The following is a 25,987-nucleotide window of genomic DNA, read 5'->3' on the forward strand; positions in this document are numbered from 1 at the left end:
GGCTTTGCTTGCAGAGTGAACGCATCCTTCCTTGACCTTCAAACAGCCAGCTAATTGAAAGCACTTGCAGAAAGAAAATGGTCTCTTCAAAATAGATGAAGCAAGGATGGTAACTATTTTTCAGTCATTCTATAGTGGTTACTAATGGAAAAATAACAGCTCAAAATATTTTTTTAAAATGGTTGGATAGAAAAAGCATAACAAAGAACAACCCAGGCATTTATTGAGGTAGTATCAATAAAGTACACATTATCAAGATACATGAGCTAGAGAGTGCTCCAAACCTGGAATTTCTGTTGTATGGGAAATGTGGGGAGTTGGTGTTTGAGCTTTATCTGAAGCAAACAGCAGATTTTTTGAAAGCTTTTTGAAACCTTTTCTTGTTTAGTTATTTGAAATGAAAGTATTTACTAATGTGCATATGACATAGTTTCTGAAACTTTAAAACTGGGTTCTCAAAGTCCTTGAGATAAGGAATTAAGGTTTAGGGTTCCTTAGCAAAAATGGTCCAAATTTCCAGTGCCCTCACAGTTTGGTATCACAAAGGTGAAAACCTCTGGTATTCTGTACAGCAGGGTCTGCCCTGGAAAAGCAGTCTTAGAAAGCCCAAAGACTATTAGGTTAATTGTCTGGGAATTGTCTATATTTTGTTAAACATCAATGGCAACTTAGATTTTTTTAGATGGTATTTCAGGTTCAGGGATCCAAATTTTCCAATTAAATCTGTTTCACTTGAAAATTCCCAGTGAGCCGTACTCAGCATACTTCTGTAGCGTGTGAGTTTGTCAGAGCTTCACGTTTTATGGGTGCATAAAATAAATTGCTGTATCTGTCTTACAGTTATTAGTGTACAACTTTTAGCCCACCAGTTTGAGTAGAAAACTCATTCTGGTGGTTTTGAAAGTTGCGTATGTCTGCTTTTGAGGCACATCAATATCAACACTAGTTCAGCCTTGCACCTTAAAGAATTACAAGTAGAAAGCAGAAGAAAGATATCAGTTTTCTCATTATCTGAAGCAGAGGTTATGTTAGCTTTCATATCGAAATTGTAAAGCCTGCTGATGGATAGTGATGTTCCTTCTCTTTGGTGAGCTAGAGAATGTACAGTTAAGCAATTTTTTTTCTTATTGGCAACAACTAACATGAAGGAGAAAAATGCACTGAAGGTATGGAACAGAATAACCCAGGGTTTGGTAGAAAAGGTAGAAAACCCACAAAAGTGCTTTTAGGAGAATGTAAGCTAACAAACTAGAATGCGAATTAAGCTTGACAGTAGTCTATAATAGGCATGGATTCCCCCTGAGGAGCTCCAAGTTGCCTGCAGGTCTCTTTCATTCTTGCGCTGTTTTGTGGCACTCATTCTTGAAAGGCAAGTTGGGCTTTTCACAGGAGAAAATGGTTCCTATGAAGATTTCTAAAAAGCACTTTAATATAGATTTAATACATGAACTTGGTGCCTGCTCAAGGGGAATATATGCCTTACAGATATTTCTAAATACTAAACACAAATAAGAAAGAAAGAAAAAAACCTAAAAATAGATTATAAATAGGATTTTCCTGAAAAGAAATGGAAGCTGAACACCAGAAGTAATTTTTCCTTATGGTAACCACTACTAGGCAGTAGCATAATTCAAGTGAAAATAGAAGAGTAATTATTACGGATGCCCATAAAAGCACTCTGTCTCACATTTAGGTCGTTTACACTGTGGTGGTGATATTTATATGGCAGAACTTATGCAGAAAAACAAAACGAGGTCCCAAGATCAAGAAAACTGCGATGTGTGTGGGAGAAGCCTTTCTGAGGAGTTGCAGCCTGATGTACCCTAAACCACTAGACAACTTAAGGCAGGTCCTGGGTTTCCATCATTGCCTTCCCGTGGGTCATTAGCTGAAAACAAGGGTGTTGGAATTTTTGTCTGATTTTTGTTACTGATGCTAACCGGAAAAGAATTCAGGCCTAAAAACTTAAGTCCTGAGGTTTGTCTTGTATCACAGGGAGCTCTTGTATCCATCCCAGCTTCAGGATAATGCCTACAGACTGCTGTTGAGCCTTATAGATAGTAAGCTCTTGCAATCCTCTTCCTGGGAGGTGGTGATTCTTCCCCCTCCCTTGCAGTTAGTCTCTGGCTTTGGTTGGTTTACAGGTTTTTCCCGTTAAATGTTTCCCAGCCAGCAATGAATTATTGTGTGCTACTTTGTCTGCTTTCCACTGTTCTGAGGGCTTGTTTATTTATTAATAAGAACAATAACAAGCAGAAATGCATGGCCTTTTCATAGTCATTATTTGCAAAGCATGTTGTTCCAGCCTACCTTGCACCTGTATCATAAATTAAGTCTGTAACAGACACTTAATATACATACAGTGAATAATAAAACTAGTGATTGCTTGGCACCAATTTAAAAATAATATATTTATGTTCTGTGTGGATCAGCAGCTTTAATATTTTGGCTGAAGTTCTGAATAGGACAATGAAATTCTTTTATTTCGCACTTAAGCTATTTATTTTTTGCTGATGTTACTCACTTGACAGAATTTACACAAGGTAAAACAAAACAAGCTCAGGATCAGAAAAGCTGTCCCTGCGAAGAGGAAAAAGGTTATTTCTAAGTCACCAAATTCTGGTGTAAACCAAACAATAGCAGGAAAATAGAAAGTGAAAATGGATTCACATCAATATTAAGAGTTCATTCAGGAAAGTTCAGGCTGGATGAACTACAATAAAACTGTAGTTAAGGAGAAGAAGATTGGTTTCTGCCACTGACATTTACGACTGCAAGAAAAATTAAATGTTGTTCTACTCTGCAGAACTAAGCTTAGAGTTGGCAAGGGACCCTAGAAATATTGGGAACTTGTCATAAACTCTCTAGGCTAGACTTGGATATGGTTGGAAAGTTCAGTGCTTTTATTAGTAAGAAAGAGAGAGAACTGGGAACTGTTTCATTGTGGGAAACTTTCACGTCTCAAATATAGTTTGGAGAACAAATGCCACTAACAGTGGTAGGCAAAAAACATGCCAGAGAGATGACAGCTGGCAGATTTAATCGCCAAATGGTCTCTGAAATAACAAGATGAAGGTCCTGTATCAGGTCTATTTTAGACTTTTAACCAGGGCATTGCAGAAGGCTACCTTGGACCAACTGACCACATATAGAGAGTTTAAATTAAATGGAAAATAGAAGTCTGAAAGGATAAGCATATGATAGTCTGAAGTTAGCTGAACCTAAGTTGCTCAAAGGTATGAATACTGAGGAGGCTTTGCTTTTCTTCAAATCAAAGATATAACAAAATATCTAGACTCCATATTCCTAGAAAAAGGACAATGTTTTTAGAGACAGGCTCCAGTATTAACATCATTCGTTTACACAAGAAATTGTGACTATGTTAGCCTATTCAGCGTCATTTAGCAAAATAGATAAACAGTGAGTTATCAAACTCTATTAACAATATTGAGTTTATTCAGATTGTAAACATGAAGGTTGGCTGTAAATAACCGTAAAAGACCTCATTGCTGCTGATTTGGGGGGAGCCTGTTCCCATTCCCAAAGCTGCCAGCTTTTTCCTTAAACAGGTGAGTGCCTCAGTGTGTATTAACTCATATGAAGGTTATGCTGAGAGGGACATGCTCTTTCCTTTTTTCCCTGTTTGTTTAATTTTGATTACAGTGTTTCCCAAGCTATAGTTTCTTTCTGATTTTGTATAGGACCTGGGGTCTTTCTACTACTGCTTGCATGATGATTTGGGGAAAAGGTGTAGAAGAAGTGAAAGTGCAGGATGTAAAATGTCTCAAGGACTTGACTGCCTTTGCTTGGAAGGCTGACGGTAGCAGCAGTGAGGCTTCGACAGCTGTATGTGTAGATTCAGCAGATGTATTGTGTATTGCTAGGACACATTGCCTGCCTTCTTGCCTCTGAAAATACCTGACTGAGGCAAAGTTTATCCTCACAGGCACTAAAATGCACAAGTATTGTCCAGATGCGATTTTTATGTCTGCTAGAAAGTTAAGGAAAAGAGCTGCTCTGCTGCTTTTGCTAACCTGGGATTGCAGGTGCAATATGAACCTTATGCAAGTCCTTCAGAGGCTACATTTTTTTCCACCTTGCACAAACAAAAAGGCTAATTAATTATCAAACCAGCTGGCATAATTCAAGCACCTGCTCTCAGAAACTTAACAAGCACAGTTACAGAAACTGCTCTGCTATATAGCTCAGACCACAGACAACCCTCCCATGTGTCTTGCTTGTTGACAACCTATTTTTGTACAAAGCGTAGTGCTGGGAATCCTTTGCTGTTAGTGCTTGGAAACGCTTTCTGCTTTCCTAGGTCTCTGTTCCCTGGTGCAGCGGCATGCTGCTCCTCGGCCGCAGGGTAGCGGGGCAGGCGGGGAGGCTGCTCCTGCCCGGTGCCGCCGGGCTGGGCTGAGGGGTCCCTGCCCAGGCAGCCAGGTGCTCTGCTCCTGGCTCCCCACGAGCCATTGTGCGACTCCAGATACATTTTTCATGCTCCTTTTTCTCCTTTTTATGCTACTTCTTGTTTTGTTAGGGTGAAAGCTCTCTGAACTCCGTATTATTCCCATATACTGTGATGAATACAACAGACCCCTGAACTCTCTTAGGCGCTCCGGTTTCTACCGCGATGTGAATAATTGCTAAACTAAGCTCCATATGATGCCATTTATTTTCAAATACAATTTTCTTATTGAAGTGAAGGGTGACCAATGTTTGAAAACACTGTGTGCTATGGCTTTAGTGAGGATATTGTCAAATGTTCCTGAGACTTTTTACAGTTCTCCTGTTTTATTTTTTTGGTACTAAGTAGCTATATAGACACAAGCTTTTCATAACAGCTGGTTGCTGAAAGGCTCTGTTCTTACCAACAGTTGAAAGAATACTTATGTTTACATACTGGTTTGCATCAGAAATGGGAAGCTTCTCTCCTTGGATGCTCTGTACTTGTCATATTGCTGGTGTTTACTAAGATAATTTAGTCCTAAAAGAGGTTATTAAGGATACTAAAAAAAAAGTATAATGTTTTACAAAAAACTAACCAGCAATTTTCTTTTTTAAAAAAGCTTTGCCTGTTGTTAGAGAGGGGGTGAATAAGAAAGATTTGCCTTATCCCTGATATGGTAGAAGTGCCGGTAGCTATTATTACACTGTATATATACATTCATCAGAGAGTCTGTGGCACAATCTGTAGTGCAAACTGGTAATTTTTTTATAGCGAAAAATAAGTGAGTGATCACATTTTTTTAAACCTGCAATAGCTGCTTGACAAGCATGACCCAGTAAAATTTTAAAATACTATTATGAGACAGTGTAGCATTCAGAGAATGTGTGTGTTGGGTTCCCCCCCCACCCCCATCTATTGGATTTCATTGCAGGCAAAGGCGCAGAAGAGGACTTTGCCATTTGCTTCTGGAAAACAATTTCAGACTGCTGTGAGTGAGAAGAAAATTATTTTCACGTGTGTGGTTATAATTTTCCTTTCATATAAGTAAGTCTAATACAAGAAACCCATACATTTTTCACATACTACAGGCTTTAAAATTCTGTTTAACAGCCATTTGCGTGGGTAATGAAATAATGTTGAAATTTTCCTAGTAAGAATGTGAGCTGTATTTCTGTGGATCAGTGCTGTGTAGAGGTGGAAAAAAATCCAGCAGCACTAGATATATGTGTTAAGTAAAGATATCGTGGAAGGAAACTCAGGAAGTAAATGATTGACAATATTGGCCTTTAAGAAGGCATAATTAGTCTCTAAAGTTACTGCCTATTGAGACTTGTGGTTCCAGTTTGTCTCAGGGTGCTGCTGATTTTGTCCTGTGTCTGACTACAGAGTCAAAAAGTGTGGGGGATTTGATTGTTTGTACATAGGGTGCTTAACACTGTTGGGGTTTTTTTTCTTCTTTTTGAAGGGAACTGATTTTTAGAACAAGAAGCAAAATCTTTAAGGTGCCTCATGAATAAAAAATTCTCCAAATATGTGGATTTTAAGTGACTGCACAGTTTTCTTGTGTTTTATTAGGGCAAGCAAAGGAAGAAGTCATCCATTTAATTGCACAAAGAGATCAGAGGTAGAATATACTAAAAATAAGGAATCAGAATAGTTACCAGATAGGCCAGGACAGGGTGAATACATACATATAACATCACCCACTACATACAAAATGTGAAATTAAAGTGCAGATAACATGGACTTACACATTTGGAAATTTACGCTGACTGTCCTAAATCCTTAGGATGTGTGGACTGTTAAATGTGAAGGCTTGTGTGTTTTTAATTTAAACCCCCCCTTCTTTATATTTGCATGTTTCCTTACGAAAGCTTCTGCTGCTTTTTAATTTACTTAATACTTCCACTATTGTTTTGTAAGACCCTAGGATTCATCAGCACAAACTCTAGTTTTGCCTGATTCTGAGCATTTTCTTTGTGATACTTGTGATGCTTGAGTGTCCTTAGTGCAGTAGTTCCTACAGTTGTGATTTACGACAGTGCTAAGTAACTCTTCTGCACTACTCTGGCCCTTACATTTTGGGGGAAATCAACTGTAAGAGGTCAAAAGCAAGTAAAACAAGAATGAATTTAAATAGTACTCTGAAGTTGTAACTTTTAGGGACCCTATCAGAGTATTTTGAATATGAGTGGTTGATAACATAACATCTAGGATAAGAAAATTAGAAAACTGAGGAAACATGTTTCTTTTTAATGGTCCTCATAAGCCAGTTAGTGGAAGCATTTATTTCATGTGAGATCAATTTTATTGATATTTTATCTTATGGTTAGATAAATACTAGCCATTTACCATTGTAATACATCTTTTGTACAATTCAGTGTCTTTGAAGATAAAGACCTTTACTATTCTTTTTTTCTATCTTGCCTCTGTTGTACTGGGCTGTTTCTTGGCCATGTATAAGACCTTTGGATTTACCATGGCAAAAATTTAACAGGTTCCTGAACAGCTGTGGAGAGAGCATAAATTCAAGTGTTAATCTCTTGTACATAAATGCCAAGACTTAAAACACACCATCAAGATATAACTGTAAGATCACATACTAAATCTTAAACATTAAAACAACTTGAAAGAAGAAGGTGCCGCTTCTCTCTTGCACAATTTCTGTTGTTCTGACTGAAACGAGTCTTTCAACTCTTAACCTTCATTAACGTGCTTCTTTGAGAGATTTCCAAAGTCTGGGAGACTTCTGGTATCAAGGTACCTATGAAATAAAACTCTCTTTTCATCAGCCAGTTTCTCTAAACAAAAGGATCAGATCTGGGGCATTTCTTTGTGTTTTCGAAGCAGGAAATTGCTGTTTCTTGTCATTGTTGTTGTCACTGACAGTGCATGGTAGGAGAAATACAGGGACTCTGGGAAGAGAAGTTTATGAAGTACAGAGGCCAGTGGTTGGTCTGGGAATGATGGTATGACTTTTATGCACATCTTGGAAGGGATAAGACTGATTTTGTGTGTGGCATCATCTAACTTGCAGCTGTGCATTTTTTTTTAATAGGATTTAACTATTTAAGGTTTCTTGTGATAGGTTATCTGATTTTCTGAGTGAAGCAAAGACTCAATACCATGTAGGCTGCTGGAATTGATGACTGCTGTACCAATTCCCCTTACTGAGTCAGGGGATGGAGCCAGGAGATCAAGCATCAGCCTTTTCCTTTTTCTTATTGCTCACTTGCTTATTGCCTAAAATTCCCACCTATAACCTCATTCTTTTAATGCTGAGGTAAGTTGTTAGAAGTGTTTTTTTTAGAAAATAGGAATGTGACTGTGCACTTTCAGTGGGAGGCCTAACAGCATGAAATATCTGCAATGTGTCCCACCGAGAAGGGTGTGGGAACCAAGTGCTTTTAGGTTAAAGAAAGAAGATGCAAAAAAGATTGAGAACAGTTTGCTTCATCCCAAAACTTCATTTGCGAAACACAGCTACCAGGTAAGACTATTGACACAGTGTGTTACAAAATTGCCTCATAAAATAAAATGTTTTGAAATCTCATGTGCAGTTAGCAGATGGACTAATTAGAGAGTAAATTATTTGTGGTAGGTAACCAACCGATGGGTCAAAGGAAATTTGTCACAAGAGCTCAGTATGCCTTGTAAAAAAAGATAGTATTTACAGAATTTGGGTTAAGCTGTGTTTCTTAAATTGAATCTAGTAGTTATCATGAGTGCAACACAAATATATGTCTTTAAAAATATATCTGAAGGTGTAAAAGCAGAATACAGGAGAAAATTAGTGGGGTATCCTACTTTGGTTTTTTTTTTTTTCTTTTTTCAGTGCCCCTGCCCCTTTTTTCCCATTGTCAATGGAGGCAACTGCAGCATTGTGAGAAGGTAATAGTGCATGAGATTTTGGTTAGAGCCTGGTGGTTTACTGCCTGAATCTTGACACAGACCAATTCTGCTGTCCTACTGCATGACTTAGTTCAGTAACCACTTAGGTCATTAGTGGCAGGCCTAGGATTTTTCTTTATAGGGAAATGACCAGGAAATGAGGAAAGAAATGGTTGAGTTTGATGGTGTTATAAAGAGGCTATAAAAGAGAATAGGTGAGAAAAAAAAAAGAGAGGGAAAATAAATAAATAGAGATTACAGTTACTGTGCAGAAGAACTAATGGTGATGGAAAATGCAAGAAAGGAAGAAAATGTAGCAAACTTAGGAAGTAAACTGATGCAGGATTAGATGGGAACAACAGTCCTGAGACAAAAATGAATTCTACTTTTTATTTTTGTAAAGCTTAGTGCAAAAAGGAATACAGTAAATTGACTGAGCTGGGCTGCTGGATGTTAGGGTGTGGGATGATTGTGTTGATGTTCATAATGAGCACCTTTTGAGGGTAACACTTGAATATTACAGTGGTGGTTGCTTTAAACCCAGAAATCCTCCATGGCCACACTGTGTGTAGAACTATTCTGCTCATCTTAATCCTGTTTGGAAATTACTGTTCCATTCCAAATGTATGTGCCTTCCCATTTGTCCCTATGAATTGTCATTTTACCTTAAAAACTGAAATTTGTTGTATTGGTTGCCAGATACTTTCCAACAAAAGCTGCTTGGGGGATTCTTTTCCTGAGGGTCTCATAATATAATGGTGTCAGGGAGTTTAAAATACAACCACCTTTCAAATCCAGATTTCTGTTTTGCTGACCTTCCTCTTTCCTTATTTGGTTTTGGCCTGGAATGAACTCTTGTCCTGTCCTAACTTCTTTGAGCTTTACCCTGGGAAGCAGTACGCTCACGTGTGTGATGCCCATCTTACAGATTGTCTGCAATCCACGTGATGGCTATGTATATTGCCTGAAACTATAGCCAATACAAATGGCATAGTGTTTGCCAACTTTGTTTAGGATATATTTGACACTTGCAGAAACACAGAACTACTTAGGACAGATATCCTGGTGCTGTTCCTTCTCAATTACTGCACATGCATTTCTTATTCGAGAATTAAATGTACAACAGTAAAGCTATGGTTATTTATGCAAAGTGGCTTTTTGTTTCCACTGACCTTTTTACACTTTTATATAAAACTAACACAGAAGCTCCAGAACAAAACATCCAGTTTTAATCTCAAGACACCAGCGTTTATACTGGAAAAGAAAAAAAAAAAACCCCAAAACTTTAAGGTGTACACATAATGGTTAGAGTCATAGAATCATAAAATGGTTTGGGTTGGAAGAGACCTGAAAGATCATCTAGTTCCAAGCCCCTGCCATGGGCAGGGACACCTTCCATTAGCCCAGGTTGCTCAAAGCCCCATCCAACCTGGCCTTGAACACTTTCAGGGGTGGGACATCCACAACTTCTCTAGGCAACCTGTTCCACTGCCTCACCACCATCATATTTATGTATTGCTTATAAAATGAGAACGCAAACACTGCTCCCAATTTATATATGTAATGGAAATTATTAAATGATATTGGGAACTAAGCGTGGTAGACAAAGAGTGTGTCTGTGCAGCCCCAGTCAATGGCTGGGATACGTGAGCTTAGGTTAGCCTGTGTATTTCATTAATGCAATAGCTTGAGGGCAGGTTACCCTGTGTGGCATGAAGGCGGCAGTGGAGAATCAGGATCTGCGGACAGCTGTGCTACATGTGCCCGTGCATCATGGCTGTACAGTGTGCTGGCCGGCTGCTGAGGCGAGGCAGTACCGTACCGCCACCGAGCTTCTGGCTGCTCTGCCAGGACCTCATCCCTGCTGCCCCACATAACACAGCTCCTGACTGCTGGCAAGTGGGGCTCTGCTCGCGTGTGCCTGCCCTGGGTGTGGGGGGCAGACAGCCTCCCCCAGCCCCGTCCTCCTGCGCTGTCCTGTGGCGGGTTGGACGATGGCAGACTGCTAAAGATGAGCAAGGATTGTTTGCAGAAATACCATAGACCTGTATTTGCTAGTACTTGTTATTAATTTATTTTTTAATTTCTGGGTTATGTCTTATTTAATCAGGACTTCTGTATTTAACCTTAAACTAAGTAAAAACTGGAATAGAGGGGAGTTAAGAAACCCTATGTATAAACACTCATGTTGAAGTGTAGACATACTGACAAAATTCAGGCAGCTCCAAATGAGAGATGACACTTCGTCCTTAATTTGTACCAGTGGGAAAAAGGATTTGAAAGGATGTAAGTTGGGCAGAGTGCTGGGATTTGTGCTCTCACGCACATCCAAATGTTAACAATGAACTTAGTCTTTGAAGTTTTCAGAAAAAAACCCTCTTAAGGAAGTTAAACATAAATCTGTGCTCTGTAAAAAAATTATGTAAGTAAAAGATCATCAAATAAATAACTATTTTAAACTTATTTCTTTGATTCTGACTAAATCATTGTAATTTTCTCCTTTGATATTCCTCAAATTGCTCAATGGTTTTCATCCCTCTTAATTTTCTTGTCCAGATATAAAATCCCAAGATAGGGATGTGTAGTATAATGTTGACTTGGTCTTATCAATAGTAGTGCAATACTAAGACACAAACTAAGGGTACTTAATGTTATCAGTATAACATTTCACTTTTTAAGTAGTAATAGCTGACTTAGGATAGGATACAACATTCCAGCTGTTTTATTTTTTTTTTAGATAAAATAATACCTTAATTTATTTGTATTCCACCAGCATGAATACATTCATTGCAAATCGCATGCACATAAAAAGGAATCCATTTGTAAACTACATAATATCTTAACAATAAATAGTATTTGATCTAATACATGATGGTAGTGCATTTCTTGTTAAAACTGCAAGCTTTTACCAAAATGAAAACAAACTCTTATTCTCCTTATAAATATTTTAAATAATTTTTAAGTACATTTCATAGCAAGTATATAAAAATAGTATTTTTAGATAAATTAAGAGGTTTCATTTACATGACAAATAACGTGCAACAACTAACCACTCTCTACCAGCTCTATTTGGTTGATTGTCTAGATGACATGCAGCGATAATTGTCCCTTTGCCTTCACAGCACTGACAAACAGACCAGCAGGACCCACGATCACCTGAAGCAAACAGTGCCATAGATATTGTTTGGGAACAACAGTCAAACACTCAGGGAAAACCTTTGCTTCGATGAACAAAAGCCACCCATGACAATTCTTTTGTCCTAGACTTCCAGCTGCTCTGACCCTCAGGGTCTTTGGACTATCACAAAAGTCTGCCAAACAGACCAGTAAGTTATAACTGTATACAAAATGCTTTTCAACATGCTTCTAGAATCTAGAATTTTTTTTTTTTTTCCTATAGTATGAACTGGCAATACCTTTTCTTACTTTCTATAAATCTGAATTTTCATGTTTGTAAGTCTCCATGATCGCCAGAGAAAAGGTCAAATAAAGCAGTCATGCAGTACTCTCTAAATTTAAAACTGGCAGCTGTGGAACATGCTTTGAGTACCACTTCACTGTTTCTCATTATACGTCTATGGCTTGGTAATCTTTATCTTTAACATCCCTTGTGCTTGTCACAATGTCTATTGGGAAATCTGGGGTCTGTGCAGAAACTACTCCAGCTGTTCCTTCCAGGTCCCACGATCCCGGCAGGTTCTCAAGGCTTAGTGAGCTGATTGCTCCTTGGCTAAAGCTACCTTCCTCAGATCTGCTGGGGAGCACGAGGTGTAACGATGTCTCTGATGAAGAGCATACTGAAGAAGAAAGAGTTGCTGAAATAGACTGAAGAGGAGTCAAGGTAGTGTCTGAAGGGGGAGAGGTGCACCTTAAAAATTGTAAATTGTCTTTCTGAATTACCTGATACTGGGAGGGGGAATTGTGAAGGCCCGGTGTATAATAAAATTCACCCTCCATAGAATTTTGCAGATTAGGCTCAGTTCTTTGGGGACTGCTGCCTATGGAGGACAGATCTGTGTTCCAAATGTCACGTAACGTGTTGCTGCGGCAAAGTTGTGCTTTGGTGCAAATAAAGTTCCCTGCTTGCATGTGCGTGCAAGGTTGATGGGTAGTGCAAGCCATTCGAGACTGCAGACTTTCCAGGGTAGGACTTCGAGATATGCCGTGCACAGCACAGAACCCAGGAGGCTTCTGGGATGTGAGCAGGTTCTCCAGAAGGTGCATGACGTTCTTCATATCCTTACTTAATTGTGAGACTTCTTGAGTTAAAGTTGTTACCTATTATGGCAGGGCAAAATATCACAGTATTTATTTATGCAGTCGTGCCTGAAACACACACATACAAACCTTTTTTCCTTCTAACAATATCAGCTTTGATCTGTGGCACAGTGTCTTTACTTTAAAGAAATATACTCTATTGATATATGTGTGGGAAATAGTCCATCCATCTGCCTTACCACAGCTATGTGTTACACTTCCTGTGGCATACCAAAACAATTACAGCAACCCAATAAAAACGTATGATGGAAACATGGTAGGCATAATTCACCTGATTTTAAGTGATACTCTGTATATAAAGAATGGCCTTAGGGTCAGAACTGAGATGATTTCCAGTGGCAATATGACATCAATAGCTTCTTGATTGATCATTAAATATTTTAATGTGTAAACCTTTTTTATTAACCAATTTTATACTGATGAATGGTATAAAAATAAGGTCTTGTGAAATCTTGTTCAGAAATACACATGCGAAATATACTGGTCTTCATAGTAAAATAAAAGAAACCCATACCCGAGGTTGTCGGATGCAAGTAGTAGTTATATGAAAATCTGGTGGAGTACTACTAAAAACAAAAAAAAAAAAGAAAAGAAACTGGAAACTCTAAAACCCACTAGCTACCTCTAAACATTTAAACAATATGAAAGCCTGTGAAACAGTTTGCTTCCATGTAGTTATGTTTATGCTTGAAAGGTATTGCATATAACACTGAGAGAGATAGTAATCCGTAGCATAGATTACTCTGGTGTGTGTGCAAAAGGAAGAATCATATTTGCTATTAGACCTCTTTTTTTTGGTAATGCTGAAACCACTGATAGCATCCAATTAATTACACAAATTACATGAAGTCTTTAATCTCCGCAAAACTGCTGATTTGGGTGGGGATGAGATTGACAAGTTCTGAATTTGTGTTTTAAAGTAAATTGATGTATGAACATTAATGGGGACATCCGTTAGGACATTATAAGGACATTTTGGGAAATTAAAAGCTTAACTCAAACACAAAAGTGAGCCACTCACCATTTCAAATGTGTTTGTTTTTCCTTTTTCCTTCTTAAGGAAAAGTTTGTAGGAAGTTAAAATAGGTCAATTATTTTTAATAAAGAGAAATGAACCTATCAAGAGGTAGAAATGAACTTTGCCTCCATGGAGCTAATCAATTCATTTTAGATCAAACTACTGTCATTACTGTTAAAAATAGAGTTTCTTATACTGACGCTAGTGAAAATACTCTGTTGAAACAAAGACCTGACTGCATGTTTATCTTCAGAAGGATAAACCACCTGTCAGAAAGAAAAAAACCTAATCCAGGAGGCCTTTCTTTGACCCGAAGTAAAGACACCACCAATTAGGTGTCCTGCACAGATTAATTTTCATGTACTCAGAAATAGAAATAGAATTTTCACTTTCCTGACAAGATAGTTCCAAAGAAATCTGCTGAAAAGACATTTCAGGCTGAGTTTGACTGCGTTACTACCTGCACAATAATTATAAAGAAATTCCAAGTTAGAAGGACAGTAGGAAGCTCCAATACAGCTCCTATACATCTATTCGTTTCTCTCCGAGCTAAAAGTTCAAACCCATCATATTGTTTAATAGTATTGTAATGATCACACTACTCCTGGAGGGAAAATGCTTAAAGGGAGAAGGCACTTGAGTGACACATTATAGGATCTGTCTCTGTCTCTCTCTCCACCTCTCTTTATTTCTGCCTTGTTACCTAATTAAGTCATGCTAGATAGAAAATAACCATGAGATCTCCTTCTGCCAGCTGAGATTAAGCTTTTGCCTGGTAGCTCATTTGAACTTCAGTTAATGTGAGGGATTAAAATATGTTAGGAGAGTGATTTGTGAACAGGCTTCCTGTGGGGTCAGAGCAGCCAGAGAAGGTTCTTGGTACTGTCAGACTGTAAGGAAACACACTGAGATTTCTGGACAGATCAACCATGCAAGAACTTCTGTGCTCCATTGGGAACTGGGAGATGGCATTGCAAAACCTCCAAAAGCTTCTTTGGGAAGAAAGGGGGGAGAAGGACAACTAAACCCATGGCTACCTAGATTCAGTAGTCATAGTTCTTTTTAGGATCAGCACTGGCCCCTACTTCTAGCAGATAAAGCAACTTTATTTTCTGTGCCTAATTTCCCAATTCGCATCCATTTTACTGGGCTTTCTGCAGTTATACAGGTAGGAAGATTGATACTACCTTATGAGTATGCACCTTACCCAAACTATGAATCCTGTGTGAAAATACCTGCAACTTTAAAATATCTTGTTTGGTTTGGTCTATGTTTTTCTCTTCCATTTCTGATTTCTTAAAGGTTTTTTAAAAGTTTAATTATTCTTTAACATGTTTCTTTTGCCAATTCATTAAGACAATACAGCAAAAATCAATCCCAGCATCAGTACTTGTGGCAGTCCTGAATTTCTGTTAATTACAACTTGCTCTAGTGCCCAGATACTATTTTTGATATATCAGCTAGCTCTTAAAGTGCTGTCTCCTCATAAGCTTGCTCTCGCACAGCCATAGCATCTGACCTGATAAACCAGCCTTTGATGTATGCTTTAATAGTTTCCAGTAGTATGGTAGTAGTATGATCCAGACCTCATCAGAAATTGACCACCAGTTAATGCGATCTATCTGGACCAATACTGCTCAACACACAGGCAAAGCAATATGTAATTTTCTGGATCATTTAAAACCTTTTCTGGATTTTTCAAACTGTTAATCTTACCAGATTAAACCTCCAATATCTGTACTACTATTAATTACCATCTATCTCTGTATTATTATCCTTATATACTGACATAGTTACTGTTACTATCAATACTATACTCTTTATGCTATCCTTTTTACACCCTGCAGAGATTTTTGAGCAGATGCAAATAAGCAGGTATAACAGGGAACAATTTTATCGGTAAAGTTAACAATTTCACAGTGGTCCAGAAAGTGCAAAAAACCAGAGATTAAAAGCAAAAGAAATTTTAAGTCTGTGAAATAGAAATTGAAAGCAGGACAGTTTCCTCCTGAGCAAAAGGACTTAATTCCTTGCATGCTGGTAAGGCTATTCTCTTTTCAGGACTTCAGTGATTATTGCTAGGCAATACAGCTAGTTGTACAAATGGTTCCCGCTGTGCTAGGCAGACAGCTTTAAAATGATCTGTGAGATCCCAAATATACTTGAAATGCTGCCTTAACAGTTTCTAGGACTTGAAGAAGATACTGCAATGTTTCCTGATATAGAAACTGAGATTTATACAGATTTAGCTTGAATTAGCAAGAGGTGCTTCTCAGGCTGGTCAAAAGCAATGCGCTGGTACTTTTTTAGCAGAGTCTGTTATAAAGAAAGAATACCTTTCAAAACAGAGGTTAAAAAAACAGTTATTTTTTAGTTGTTTTAACATATGGACTTTAATAATAACACTTTCTGATACCCTGACCAATATGAGTTTTAGTAGTTGTAATTTGCATTTTCAAATTATTTTGACAGTTTCAGTATAAAGAGTATTTTTCTTAACTAGCGATATTAAACTTTTGTGCAGTTTGAATACTTTGTTCCATGTAGTTAAGTAGCAATGGAGTTGATAGTATTTAAACCTTTCCATAAAAATGATGAAAATCTCTATGTAATGTAAGATGATGATGGTGATTATTGCTTTGTTTAAATGGTATTGGCTAAACAGATTTCTTTGTTTTTCCATTATATATTCTAGCATTTAAATTTTTTTTAATGTTAAATTTTCTACTAGAATGCCTATCTCTCATCACTATTCCTGGATAAACCTGAAATAAGGCTTTTTTTTTTTCTGATTAGAAGCCTAATATATTGGTATTTTTTTTCTCTCCGTGGTTTATTCCCTTTTACAATTGAAACTTTGCCCAGATGTCTTCCTACCTTGACTCTTTCTGAACACCCAAAGAAGTGAAGAAGAAAATTTGCTCCTTGAGAAATGAAAGTTGCATTTTGGCAACGCAGGGAAGCTGCCTGGCTTTTAGTGCATATGGCAGCTTCTCTATTCACTTGCTTCGTGTTTCATTTCTTCTTCTATTCTGGTTCTTCATAAAGTCAAGGATACTTTCAGCCAGAATAAGGTATCTTTCAAGGCTCAGATTGCCACGCTGCAGATACTCTTTTTCCCAGTAAATGCATTGTTGAATGAATGAAATGAGAACTGAGCTGAGACAGACTTATCACTGATCTTCTGTCAGCATCTCTGTGGCCATTGGTATTATGGTGTGTCCTGGTTTCAGCTGGGATAGAGTTAATTGTCTTCCTAGTTGTGATGGGTTGATGTTCCAGCAACTTCTTACAGAAGCCACCCCTGTAACCCCCCCCTGCTACCAAAACCTTGCCACACAGAACCAATACACTAGTAGCTGGTACGGTGCTATGTTTTGAGTTCAGTATGAGAAGAATGTTGATAACACTGATGTTTTCAGTTGTTGCTAAGTAGTGTTTAGACTAAGTCAAGGATTTTTCAGCTTCTCATGCCCAGCCAGCAAGAAGGCTGGAGGGGCACAAGAAGCTGGGAGGGGACACAGCCAGGGCAGCTGACCCAAACTGGCCAAAGGGGTATTCCATACCATGTGACGTCACATCTAGTATAGGAACAGGGGAGTGGGGGCGGGGAATCGCCGCTCAGGGACTAACTGGGTGTCAATCAGCAGGTGGTGAGCAATTGCACTGCGCATCATTTGTACATTCCAATCCTTTTATTATTGCTGTTGTCATTTTATTAGTGTTATCATTATCATTATTCGTTTCTTCTTTTCTGTTCTGTTAAACTGTTCTTATCTCAACCCACGAGTTTTACTTCTTTTCCCAATTTTCTCCCCCATCCCACTGGGTGGGGGGGGAGTGAGTGAGCGGCTGCGTGGTGCTTAGTTGCTGGCTGGGGTTAAACCACGACATGGTGACAGACATTTCTGATTTAATGGCACTTTAGGAATAAAGCTAGTTGCAGGGAAAAAAAAAAATGCAGTGCAGCTAATCTGAGTTCAGATTAAATATATAAGATTTGTGCAATGATATGATGGCTCAGTTTCAGCAAAATAAATCCAGAAATCTGGAAGGTTGTGAAATTGGCTTTATGATGTAGGAGTAGAAGAAAAATTGCTGGTTTCTCTGCTGACTCAATAGCCAGCTCTCGGGTAGTTCCAGGGCAACCAGTCTGTCTGGGTAAATTAGGACACTAAGATTATCGCTATTGCTATTAAACAAGTAAGGACAGAACAGAAAAGTATAAAGGACTAGATAATTTAAGTGTATTCAAGTCAATAGGGCTCCCATGAATTTGGTCTAGAAAAAGCATTCCCAAACTGCAGTTCTAATAATAATTTGTGGCTTTTCATTTTTGGATGTGGATGCTGCCTTCAGTTTGGCATAGAATCGGGATGGTGTCAGCATGATGGTGGCAATAAGAAAGCCAGGTTTGGAAATTACTGCTTCGAGGACTTCAGAAAGTATCGGGGGTCAAACTCTGACTGACTAGCTGCTGACTGAGAGCAAATGGAGGATCATGGAAATCCGAGGTGGCTGGGAGAAGAAAAGCTGTTAATGTAAACTGTTGAAAGAAAGCCTGAGGTTGTATATATGATATCGGGCAAAAACATTAAGCAAACAATTTCTATAAGCACCTAAAGGAATAGTTAAAAGAGAACAGGCAACATACATTTCTCAAGAATAAACCATGGCAAAACAATGTAATTCTCTTCTTTAACTGAAAAGCTGGTTTAATAGATAAGAAGAAACTGTAGATATAATATATATCTTGTCAGAAGACTTCTCAGATGTTACTGTCTGCATGACATTCTTCTAAACCAACTAAGAAAATATGACTGAGATGTAATCACCATGAGTTGGATTCATACTTGATTGGAATGGTTTATGATCAATGGTATGCTATTATACATGGACGTTTCAAGCCATCCTTTTTAGCAGCCTATCCTGATCTGTTTTTATTTAATGTTTATTTTTAATGGCTAAATGGAATTCATGTTCACTTTTAAATATCAGTAATATGAAATTCAACAAAGATAAATGTTAAACATCATATCTGAAAAGAAAATGTCAGAGGCATGAATATAAGTATAATATTCTGCCTATGCAGAGTATTATAGGAAAATGTCTGTGGAGTTTTGTTCAATCACAATTTGCAGGCATTAATCATGCTCCCAGGATATATCAACAGCATTTGTTTTTTATTGGGCACAGGAAGGGGCTTCTCTTCACTAGGAATGACTGTTTCAGCTTGAGATCATGTACTTTGTCAGTGACTTAAAAGATTTGAACAAAGACAATCCAAAATGCTACCAATGAAGAGTTTTAGAAAATGTGACAGGCAAAGAAAGACGGAAGGAATTTGTTTCACTGAGATCTGCTGGAACAGTATGTTTCCAGTGTAAGTTGGTTTTAGAAGGAGAATGGCAATCAGCTTTTTCTTATATCTTCTAGGCGTAAGAGAAAAAGCAGTGAACGGCATACCAACAGAGATTTACATCTAGGTGTTGGGAAAATAGATCTTTTCAGTACAGGAAGGTTTTGAAATGCCTGTTAGAGAGTTAACTGGATAATTGTTGTCATCTGTCATGGTAGTAATGTTTTTTATTCAAAACTGAAGTCAGCTTTTGGTGTCCAGTTGATTTTTACACTGCATGGCTTCCTCTCTCAATTCATTTCTTTGTCTCAGGTGCCTTTCCACCAAGGAAAAGTGTGAGAGAGACACCACAGCATATAGGACCTATGCCATGTGTATGCTGTATGTCCTGCTTAAAAAAGAGATTAACCTAAACTTTAAAGCATCAGCCATTTTTGTTACCTTCATCTGCCAATAGCTATTAAGCTAACATCAAAAGAAAGAAAAAATTAGCTGGAAAGACTACTCTGCAATCATCAAAATACAAAAGCAGAGAGAGCGCCAAAACAACAACAAGGTAGGAGTTCTTTGGATATATGAATGTCAATCTTAAAAGGAAAATACATTTTTACAAATCTCAGGTGACAAAAAATGTGTTTACTTGGTGTTTATTTTTTAGAAAGCTTTTATTTCTTAACACAAATAATACTAGGTTTTATGTCTTGACTTTTATGCTAAATTTACATAGCTAAAATCCAAAATGGATAGATTAGTCATAATTAGCTTTCATCATCAATAAATGTCATTAGTTCACTTTTTGCCACATTTTTCTTGGTTGAAGGATATTTTCCAAAGAAAATTATTAGGATAGCCTTGCTGCAAAATAATTTCTCTCATGTGATAATATAGTTATGATAATATAGTTACAAAGAACATGGTTTTTATTACTGTTATATGACTTCTTAAGCTGCAAACTGAACTTCAACAGTACGTGCCCTATGTAAAACTGAAGGCCTGATTAACTTCACCAAATTTTCTTTGTTGGCACTGATTATAAAATGACTGTTTCCATTGTGTGTATACATTTTTAGTATTAAGGAATATGTTTTGCTTAAAAAAAAGAATGCTTTTTTTCTTGTCCTGAGAGGAGAATGAGATTGATTTGGGGCAGCTGGTTGTGAAATATGTTTTAAAATAATCTATTTATAGCATTTCTTTAGGTAATTTAGAAAATAAACCTATTTATTTAGGATTGTTTCTTTCGTTAGATGAAAGTGAAATATCCCTGTGAATGCATTTTCTTTGTTCTGAATAAGTGCCAAATGCTTAGAGCATTTAAAGCACTTGCATCTAAAAAACCTAAAATCAAAAATAGCTGAATTTCCACTAAGTGCTCCAACATGCAGCTAAATAGAAGGCAATTTTCTAGTACAAAACCTGACCCTATTCATATTTCCTCATGTTTGTTTGTTTTTCAGTTGAATGGGAGAAATGTGAGTACTCTGTTCATTATCCTGTTTTAGTACTGTAATTGTGGGGTCTACTGATGTGGTAAAGTATGAAATCAGCCCCCCGATTCTGAAGCTGAAGGAGGCTGCCCTGGAGCTGGGTTATATATGGGAAAACCAGGGGACATGACAAAGAAATCTGAGTTTGTCTGCATGCACTGTGCAGGATGTCCTGTATATCTGAGCATGAAACTGTGTACCTGTGTATTTGAATGGAGAACATGAACATTTTGCGCTCTGCAAATTATGAGAGAAAACTTATGACTAAAATTTGGATATTTTCTTATTTTTAACTGGTCTATGTTTTAAATAATTCAGATTTGACTTTTGCACATTGAATCAAAATGCAAGTATTTCCACACTCTTTTCATACAGTTACATTCAAATGATACAGAGCTACAGACAATGGGACAGTGATAGGCAGGTGCTTTAATCTAGACTTATGGCCATCTGTATTTCTCAGAAAATCTGCTTAGTGATTTCCTATTTTTACTTCTGGGCTCCTTAGTAGTTATGTATGATTGCACCAGCTAAATGGTGCCTCTGAAAAAATGCTGAATGTTTAGATGCAGCCGTCTGATCAGTTTTTGCAGACAAATGCATTGGTTGTGAGTACAGACGTCTGCAAAGGAAGGATGCGTACTTGTAAGGCAGAAGACCTATTCCTAAATTCTTGCTCTGCCTAATTTGGAGCAGGTCTTTGAATCAAGCTTTTCCCAGCTCAGAACATATGCCATGCTGTTGGGCACTGGAAACATACTGTTCCAGCAGATCTCAACAAACCAAATTCTTTCTGTCTGTCTTTGCCTGTCGCATTTTCTAAAACTCTTCATTGGTAGCATTTTCTTTTGGATTGTCTTTGTTCACTTAATCTTGAAACTATCACTTAAGTAATTGGATTTTACAGGAGCAAGAACCTGAACCTTAACTCTCTTGCCTGCCACATACTGAACATACTGAACTATAATGAAAGTCAAGCCTTTTTTATTCAGTGATTATTTAGACTAAGTGGAATGGGCAAATAGGGTAGGAGACTAAGTAGTCCTATTCCACTCCACCTTGCAATACTGAACCGAAGGGAAATTCCCTTTTATCAGATTGGATCTCATTCAGGCTCAAAATGCAAAGTGAGGTTAGGTGAGGGAATGAAGAAGCTGGGTAGCTATCTGAGCAGCCAAACAAACCATGGAGGTATACAATAGGCATCTGGGGTGTGTTCAAGTTTATCTCACATTGCCTAATAAAGTGTCAGTGCTGACTTTGGAGCCTACCCTCCTTAGAGGAAGTCTGTGCATCCATTAGTCCTAAAGTTAATAGGTAACAAAATCTGAGAAGTGAAATCAAGGCTCCGTCTTCTGTTAGTCCCCTTCTTAGGTAATAATCCTTTGGATTATGTAGTGTCTGTCATATGCCTAAAATACTACTAAGAGCTCCACTGGATATCTAAGCTGGGTATAGCTTGTTTTATAGATTTATCTCTGGGGTAACTTCTTTTTGCTTTGCTTTGCTTTGCTTTGATTTGCTTTGCTAACAACAGACCATATTGAATATCTGAATGGGAAGATGCATGCCTTTGTTCCCCCAATGAACAGCTGAAATGTTTTTAATCTAACTAGTGAACTGTTGTAATACAATTGCCTTTCATGAAAGCAGTTATTTCTGCATTTGTTGATTGACTTCTAATATCCACTGGAAAATGTATTAATGATAATGTTTGCTGCTGTTGGCTACTTGTGACCTGTTTTCTCATATTTTCTTTTCCAGGAGGAGTCTGCATGTCTTAATAGAGACATTTGTTTTTAACTCTGCCAGTATTTTAACTACTGCTAGCAGTCTGCTGCAGCATCAGTCATAATCTTCCATTAATGGTCATCATTGAGTGATGGAATGATAAAAGCACTGGATCTACAAGTGTTGTTCAATACTTAATGTAACAACAAAAACCCCAAGGAACAGCTAGTGTATTCCAGCAAGACTACTCATAGGCTTATTTGGCTAAGTACCAAGTCAGTACTGTCAGTTCAGAAACTCCAGATGGGGCATGTTTGAATACATGTAGAATATGCAATTAAGCAGCCTTATAGTCATGAAGTTTTTTCAGTGTAAATTTTGATCCATGGGATGACTTGGAGGATACCCATCTGTCTCTGGTATTTGAGCCCAGAATGTTGCCTATGAAATCTAAATCTACACCAGTTCAGAATTGCTTCTCATGTCTTTTTTTTATGTCCCAGTCCAATATTTGTCCATATTGTATGCCCATGCATTGTCACATTGAGTTGAGAATTCTCATGTATATAAATGTTTCTATGTTTAAGACCCTTGCTTGGTCAGAATGCAGAACGCTGTTGCCTTTGCTAGGGGACTTCCTACCAAAGACAGAAAACAAAATATAGGTTTGGAAAGTAGAGAATACTCCTTCCAAGCACTGCAAGGCACTAACAACAATCTTCATCTTAAACATGTCTACACTAGTGTAGATGTACTCTATGTAATGTACTCTATACAGCATGGAGTAAATTAATCTTAGCGATACTGCAAAGTTGAATATAAATGTTCCCTTAGGTTCCTAGACTGTCTGGTGTGTTTTCCAGAGTGTAGGGTTTTCCATAATCATTCATGTAGCCTCATGTAGCTCTATAATCTTCTGTAAGTTCTATGAGGTTCTGTAATCGGAGAAAGGTATCTTTCTTTGCTGTGACTAAACAGTAAGGACAACTATTTTCAGAATTTTTTCAACATTATTGTGTTATTTGTATCATCTGGTTGCATTACTATTAATGTTGTTTTATGACTAACCAGGCCAGATGTCAATCAATTCAGGTGTTGCCAAAAGATGTCTAAACCTACCAAAACCTTGTTTGGCTTCCACTTTTAGTACTTAGCACTCTGTGTTGGTGCAGGCCCCAGTCAGTTATGCAGTGTGAAAACAAATTCTGTCCTATACACCAAGCTAGCAAGACTCCAGAAGTTGGTGGTACTCTCTTTAAATCTCCAGAGATTCTCCTCCTCTTAATTATAGGACTCCTAATACCTGATCAACAGACAGAGACTATAGATGAACCTACTTTCGTCACACTTCCAGTGGAAAGAAAAGAAGGACCTGCTGGTGATGACTTCTTTTTGTCTGACAACCTAATGGTTGATTTGTTTAATCAAGAATTAGTGGTTCAAATCTGTCCCTATCCAAGGAGAGATTGCAGCAGTCTTGGGAGGTAAGCACCTCTTATTTCAAGTGAAGTCTCACAGGTAGCATATTATGTTGAAAAAATGGACTGATCCCCCCTCCCCAATTTTAAAATAAAAGAGTGAACCATATTCAGAACAGCGAAAAGTTTGTCTCTGGATTTTGGATTCTGTTTCCCTGTGTGGAAACTTCAGTGGTCATATGACTGTGCATACTGTGCATGTGGTCATATTACTGCATGGGGTCATATTTCCTTTTTTATGTTACTGTGAGTGAGCAAGTTGCATAACATTTTGTTCAGATAGTGTTAGCAGGGAAAAATGAGGATTGTGCATGGAGGGAAATGACCTTCATCATGTTTTTGTTTTTTTTTTTTCTTCTTCTTCTTTTATTTAACATAATGCCCTGCTCCAAGATTTATTTATTGCTTTTCACTAGAAAAGCAATGGCAAGCCCAGAACTGTTGCAGTTGAAATGTTTGGTTAATCCACAAGATGCCTGCCTTAGCACATCTGCCACCATGATGTATTTTCCAGTTGCCTCTTGCGGATAACCACATAATACATCTTCATATTTTAAAAATACCTGTCCTCTTCAAAGTCAAAATGAATGAATCAATATGAATTGTCTGTTTCAAAAGTATTACATAGGAATATAATTTTCTACCATAATAGTATTGTCAATGAACACCTTGGAGATACTTTTGAGTTCTTTGACCAAGCCTTATAAAAAACTGTAGTCAATGGGGCATGACTTTTGTCTGAACTCTACAGTTTGATGTACAAATGAGGTGATGTATTCATAGTGACTAACTAACCATACATGCATTCTTAACTTAGGATATTTAAGCTATATGATATATAACCAAGTTAACCTGACCCAGGATGAAAGAAGTTTACAAGCCCAATTCTTCATATATGGAAATAAAAAATAACTAGATTAAGTGTACACAATATAGAAGGAAAAATAAAATAAAACTTGAGATTTCTGGTAACCAAAGAGATCAGGAAAAAAGAAGTGAATCTATGTGGTTGGACTTATTTAAATCTTTCCTCATGTGGAATCATAAGAAATTGTCTCTAACCTCTTCATAGTGAAAGTCAGAGTATGCTAGGAACAGATTTTAGTCTTGCAGTATAACTGTGAAGTTAAAGTCTGATGCTTTCATCTTGTTAGCCAAAGTACTGCAGTAGCTGGATATATGAAAGAGTTTAGTCAGAGAACATCTCTTTAGTGTCGGATTGATAGCTGATTACAGGTTTGAAGTTAATAGAAGGGAAGAATAGAAAGCTCCACTGAACAATATTGGCCCTGCATTCCTCAGGTCATATTGCTTAAGCAGGAATGAATGAACTTCTGTTTTATTCTAAATAGGCACAGGTAAAGTGCTTTGAAATGTTTGATATGAATTTGAACATGACTGGATTTGCATTTCTTTCAAGGAAATTCTCCAAAAGCATAGCATTCACCAAGACAAGAAAAGTTGGAAGAAGGGGCTTGGGGAAAGAACGAGAGGAAAGAGAGAAATGGAAGTACATCCAGAAGAGGATAAATCCCAAGAAAATTAGGTACACTAACTATGCTAACCTTACTTTGTTTTTAGCTCTAGCCTGTGACACAAACTTTTATATAGTTTTCATGTAAAAAATTAATCTGGGAAAAAGTTAAAAGCCCCAAACCGCTCTAAATGTAGGAACCCTATCCAGTTTTGGAGACTTCTTTATCACACATTTATCATATTCCCAAGTTTTCTGAGTTTTTCAACATTCCTTGAATCATTGTTAATATTCTCCAACCCCCACAAAAGCTCATTACCTCGTTATTAAGCCTGCTGATCTGCTGTTTGGTCTCTTCTGCTTTGATAACAAGCACAGCAGCACCAATTTCGGCCTCTGAAAATAATTCAAATGCATGTAAATGAGAGAAGTATAATAACTTGGAAACAGCAATGCTATTCTTGCACTTATCCAATGCTTTAAATTTAAACCTAGTTTGCACTTGAATTGAATGAAAATAAAATCTTGTGTTTAATGTCCAGTGTATAACATGCAAGAGAAGTGTGACAAAAAAAGTTCATACTGCTTGCTTCAGTCTGAACATGAAAGGACTGAAAATGACAACCCTGGTGCCAACCGTGTGACAAGTCACACAATGTTTTTTAAAAATCATAGGTACAATTAAGCTTCTATTCTTATTTTTCTGTTTGGCTTTAACAGGAACAAAATGTGTCCTTACAGCCTCCATGGAAAAGGTCATAACCATGTGAGGACTGTTTATTCATAAAAGAGGAGATGTTGAAAAGAGTTTGAGCTGCACT

The 25,987-nt window shown here is 37.6% G+C and overlaps 1 protein-coding gene across 6 annotated transcripts in view; it reads right to left on the reverse strand.

Moving 5' to 3' along the window:
- Window positions 1–8,322: 8,322 nt before the first annotated feature.
- KCNH8 (potassium voltage-gated channel subfamily H member 8) overlaps window positions 8,323–25,987 on the reverse strand; it is a 215,427-nt gene continuing 197,762 nt past the window's right edge. For 5 of the 6 annotated variants that reach the window (XM_030009338.1, XM_030009336.1, XM_030009337.1 and 2 more), the window contains 2 exons: window positions 25,486–25,562; window positions 8,323–12,619 (listed from right to left, as the gene is read on the reverse strand). In XM_030009338.1, the coding sequence (XP_029865198.1) occupies window positions 11,909–12,619; window positions 25,486–25,562 (788 nt within the window). In that variant the 3' untranslated portion in view covers window positions 8,323–11,908. The remainder of the gene's footprint in view (window positions 12,620–25,485; window positions 25,563–25,987) is intronic. The other variant, XM_030009340.1, reaches the window with a different exon arrangement.

The sequence above is a fragment of the Aquila chrysaetos genome, chromosome 3 (assembly GCF_900496995.4).
Source record: "Aquila chrysaetos chrysaetos chromosome 3, bAquChr1.4, whole genome shotgun sequence".
NCBI classification, from domain to species: domain Eukaryota; kingdom Metazoa; phylum Chordata; class Aves; order Accipitriformes; family Accipitridae; genus Aquila; species Aquila chrysaetos.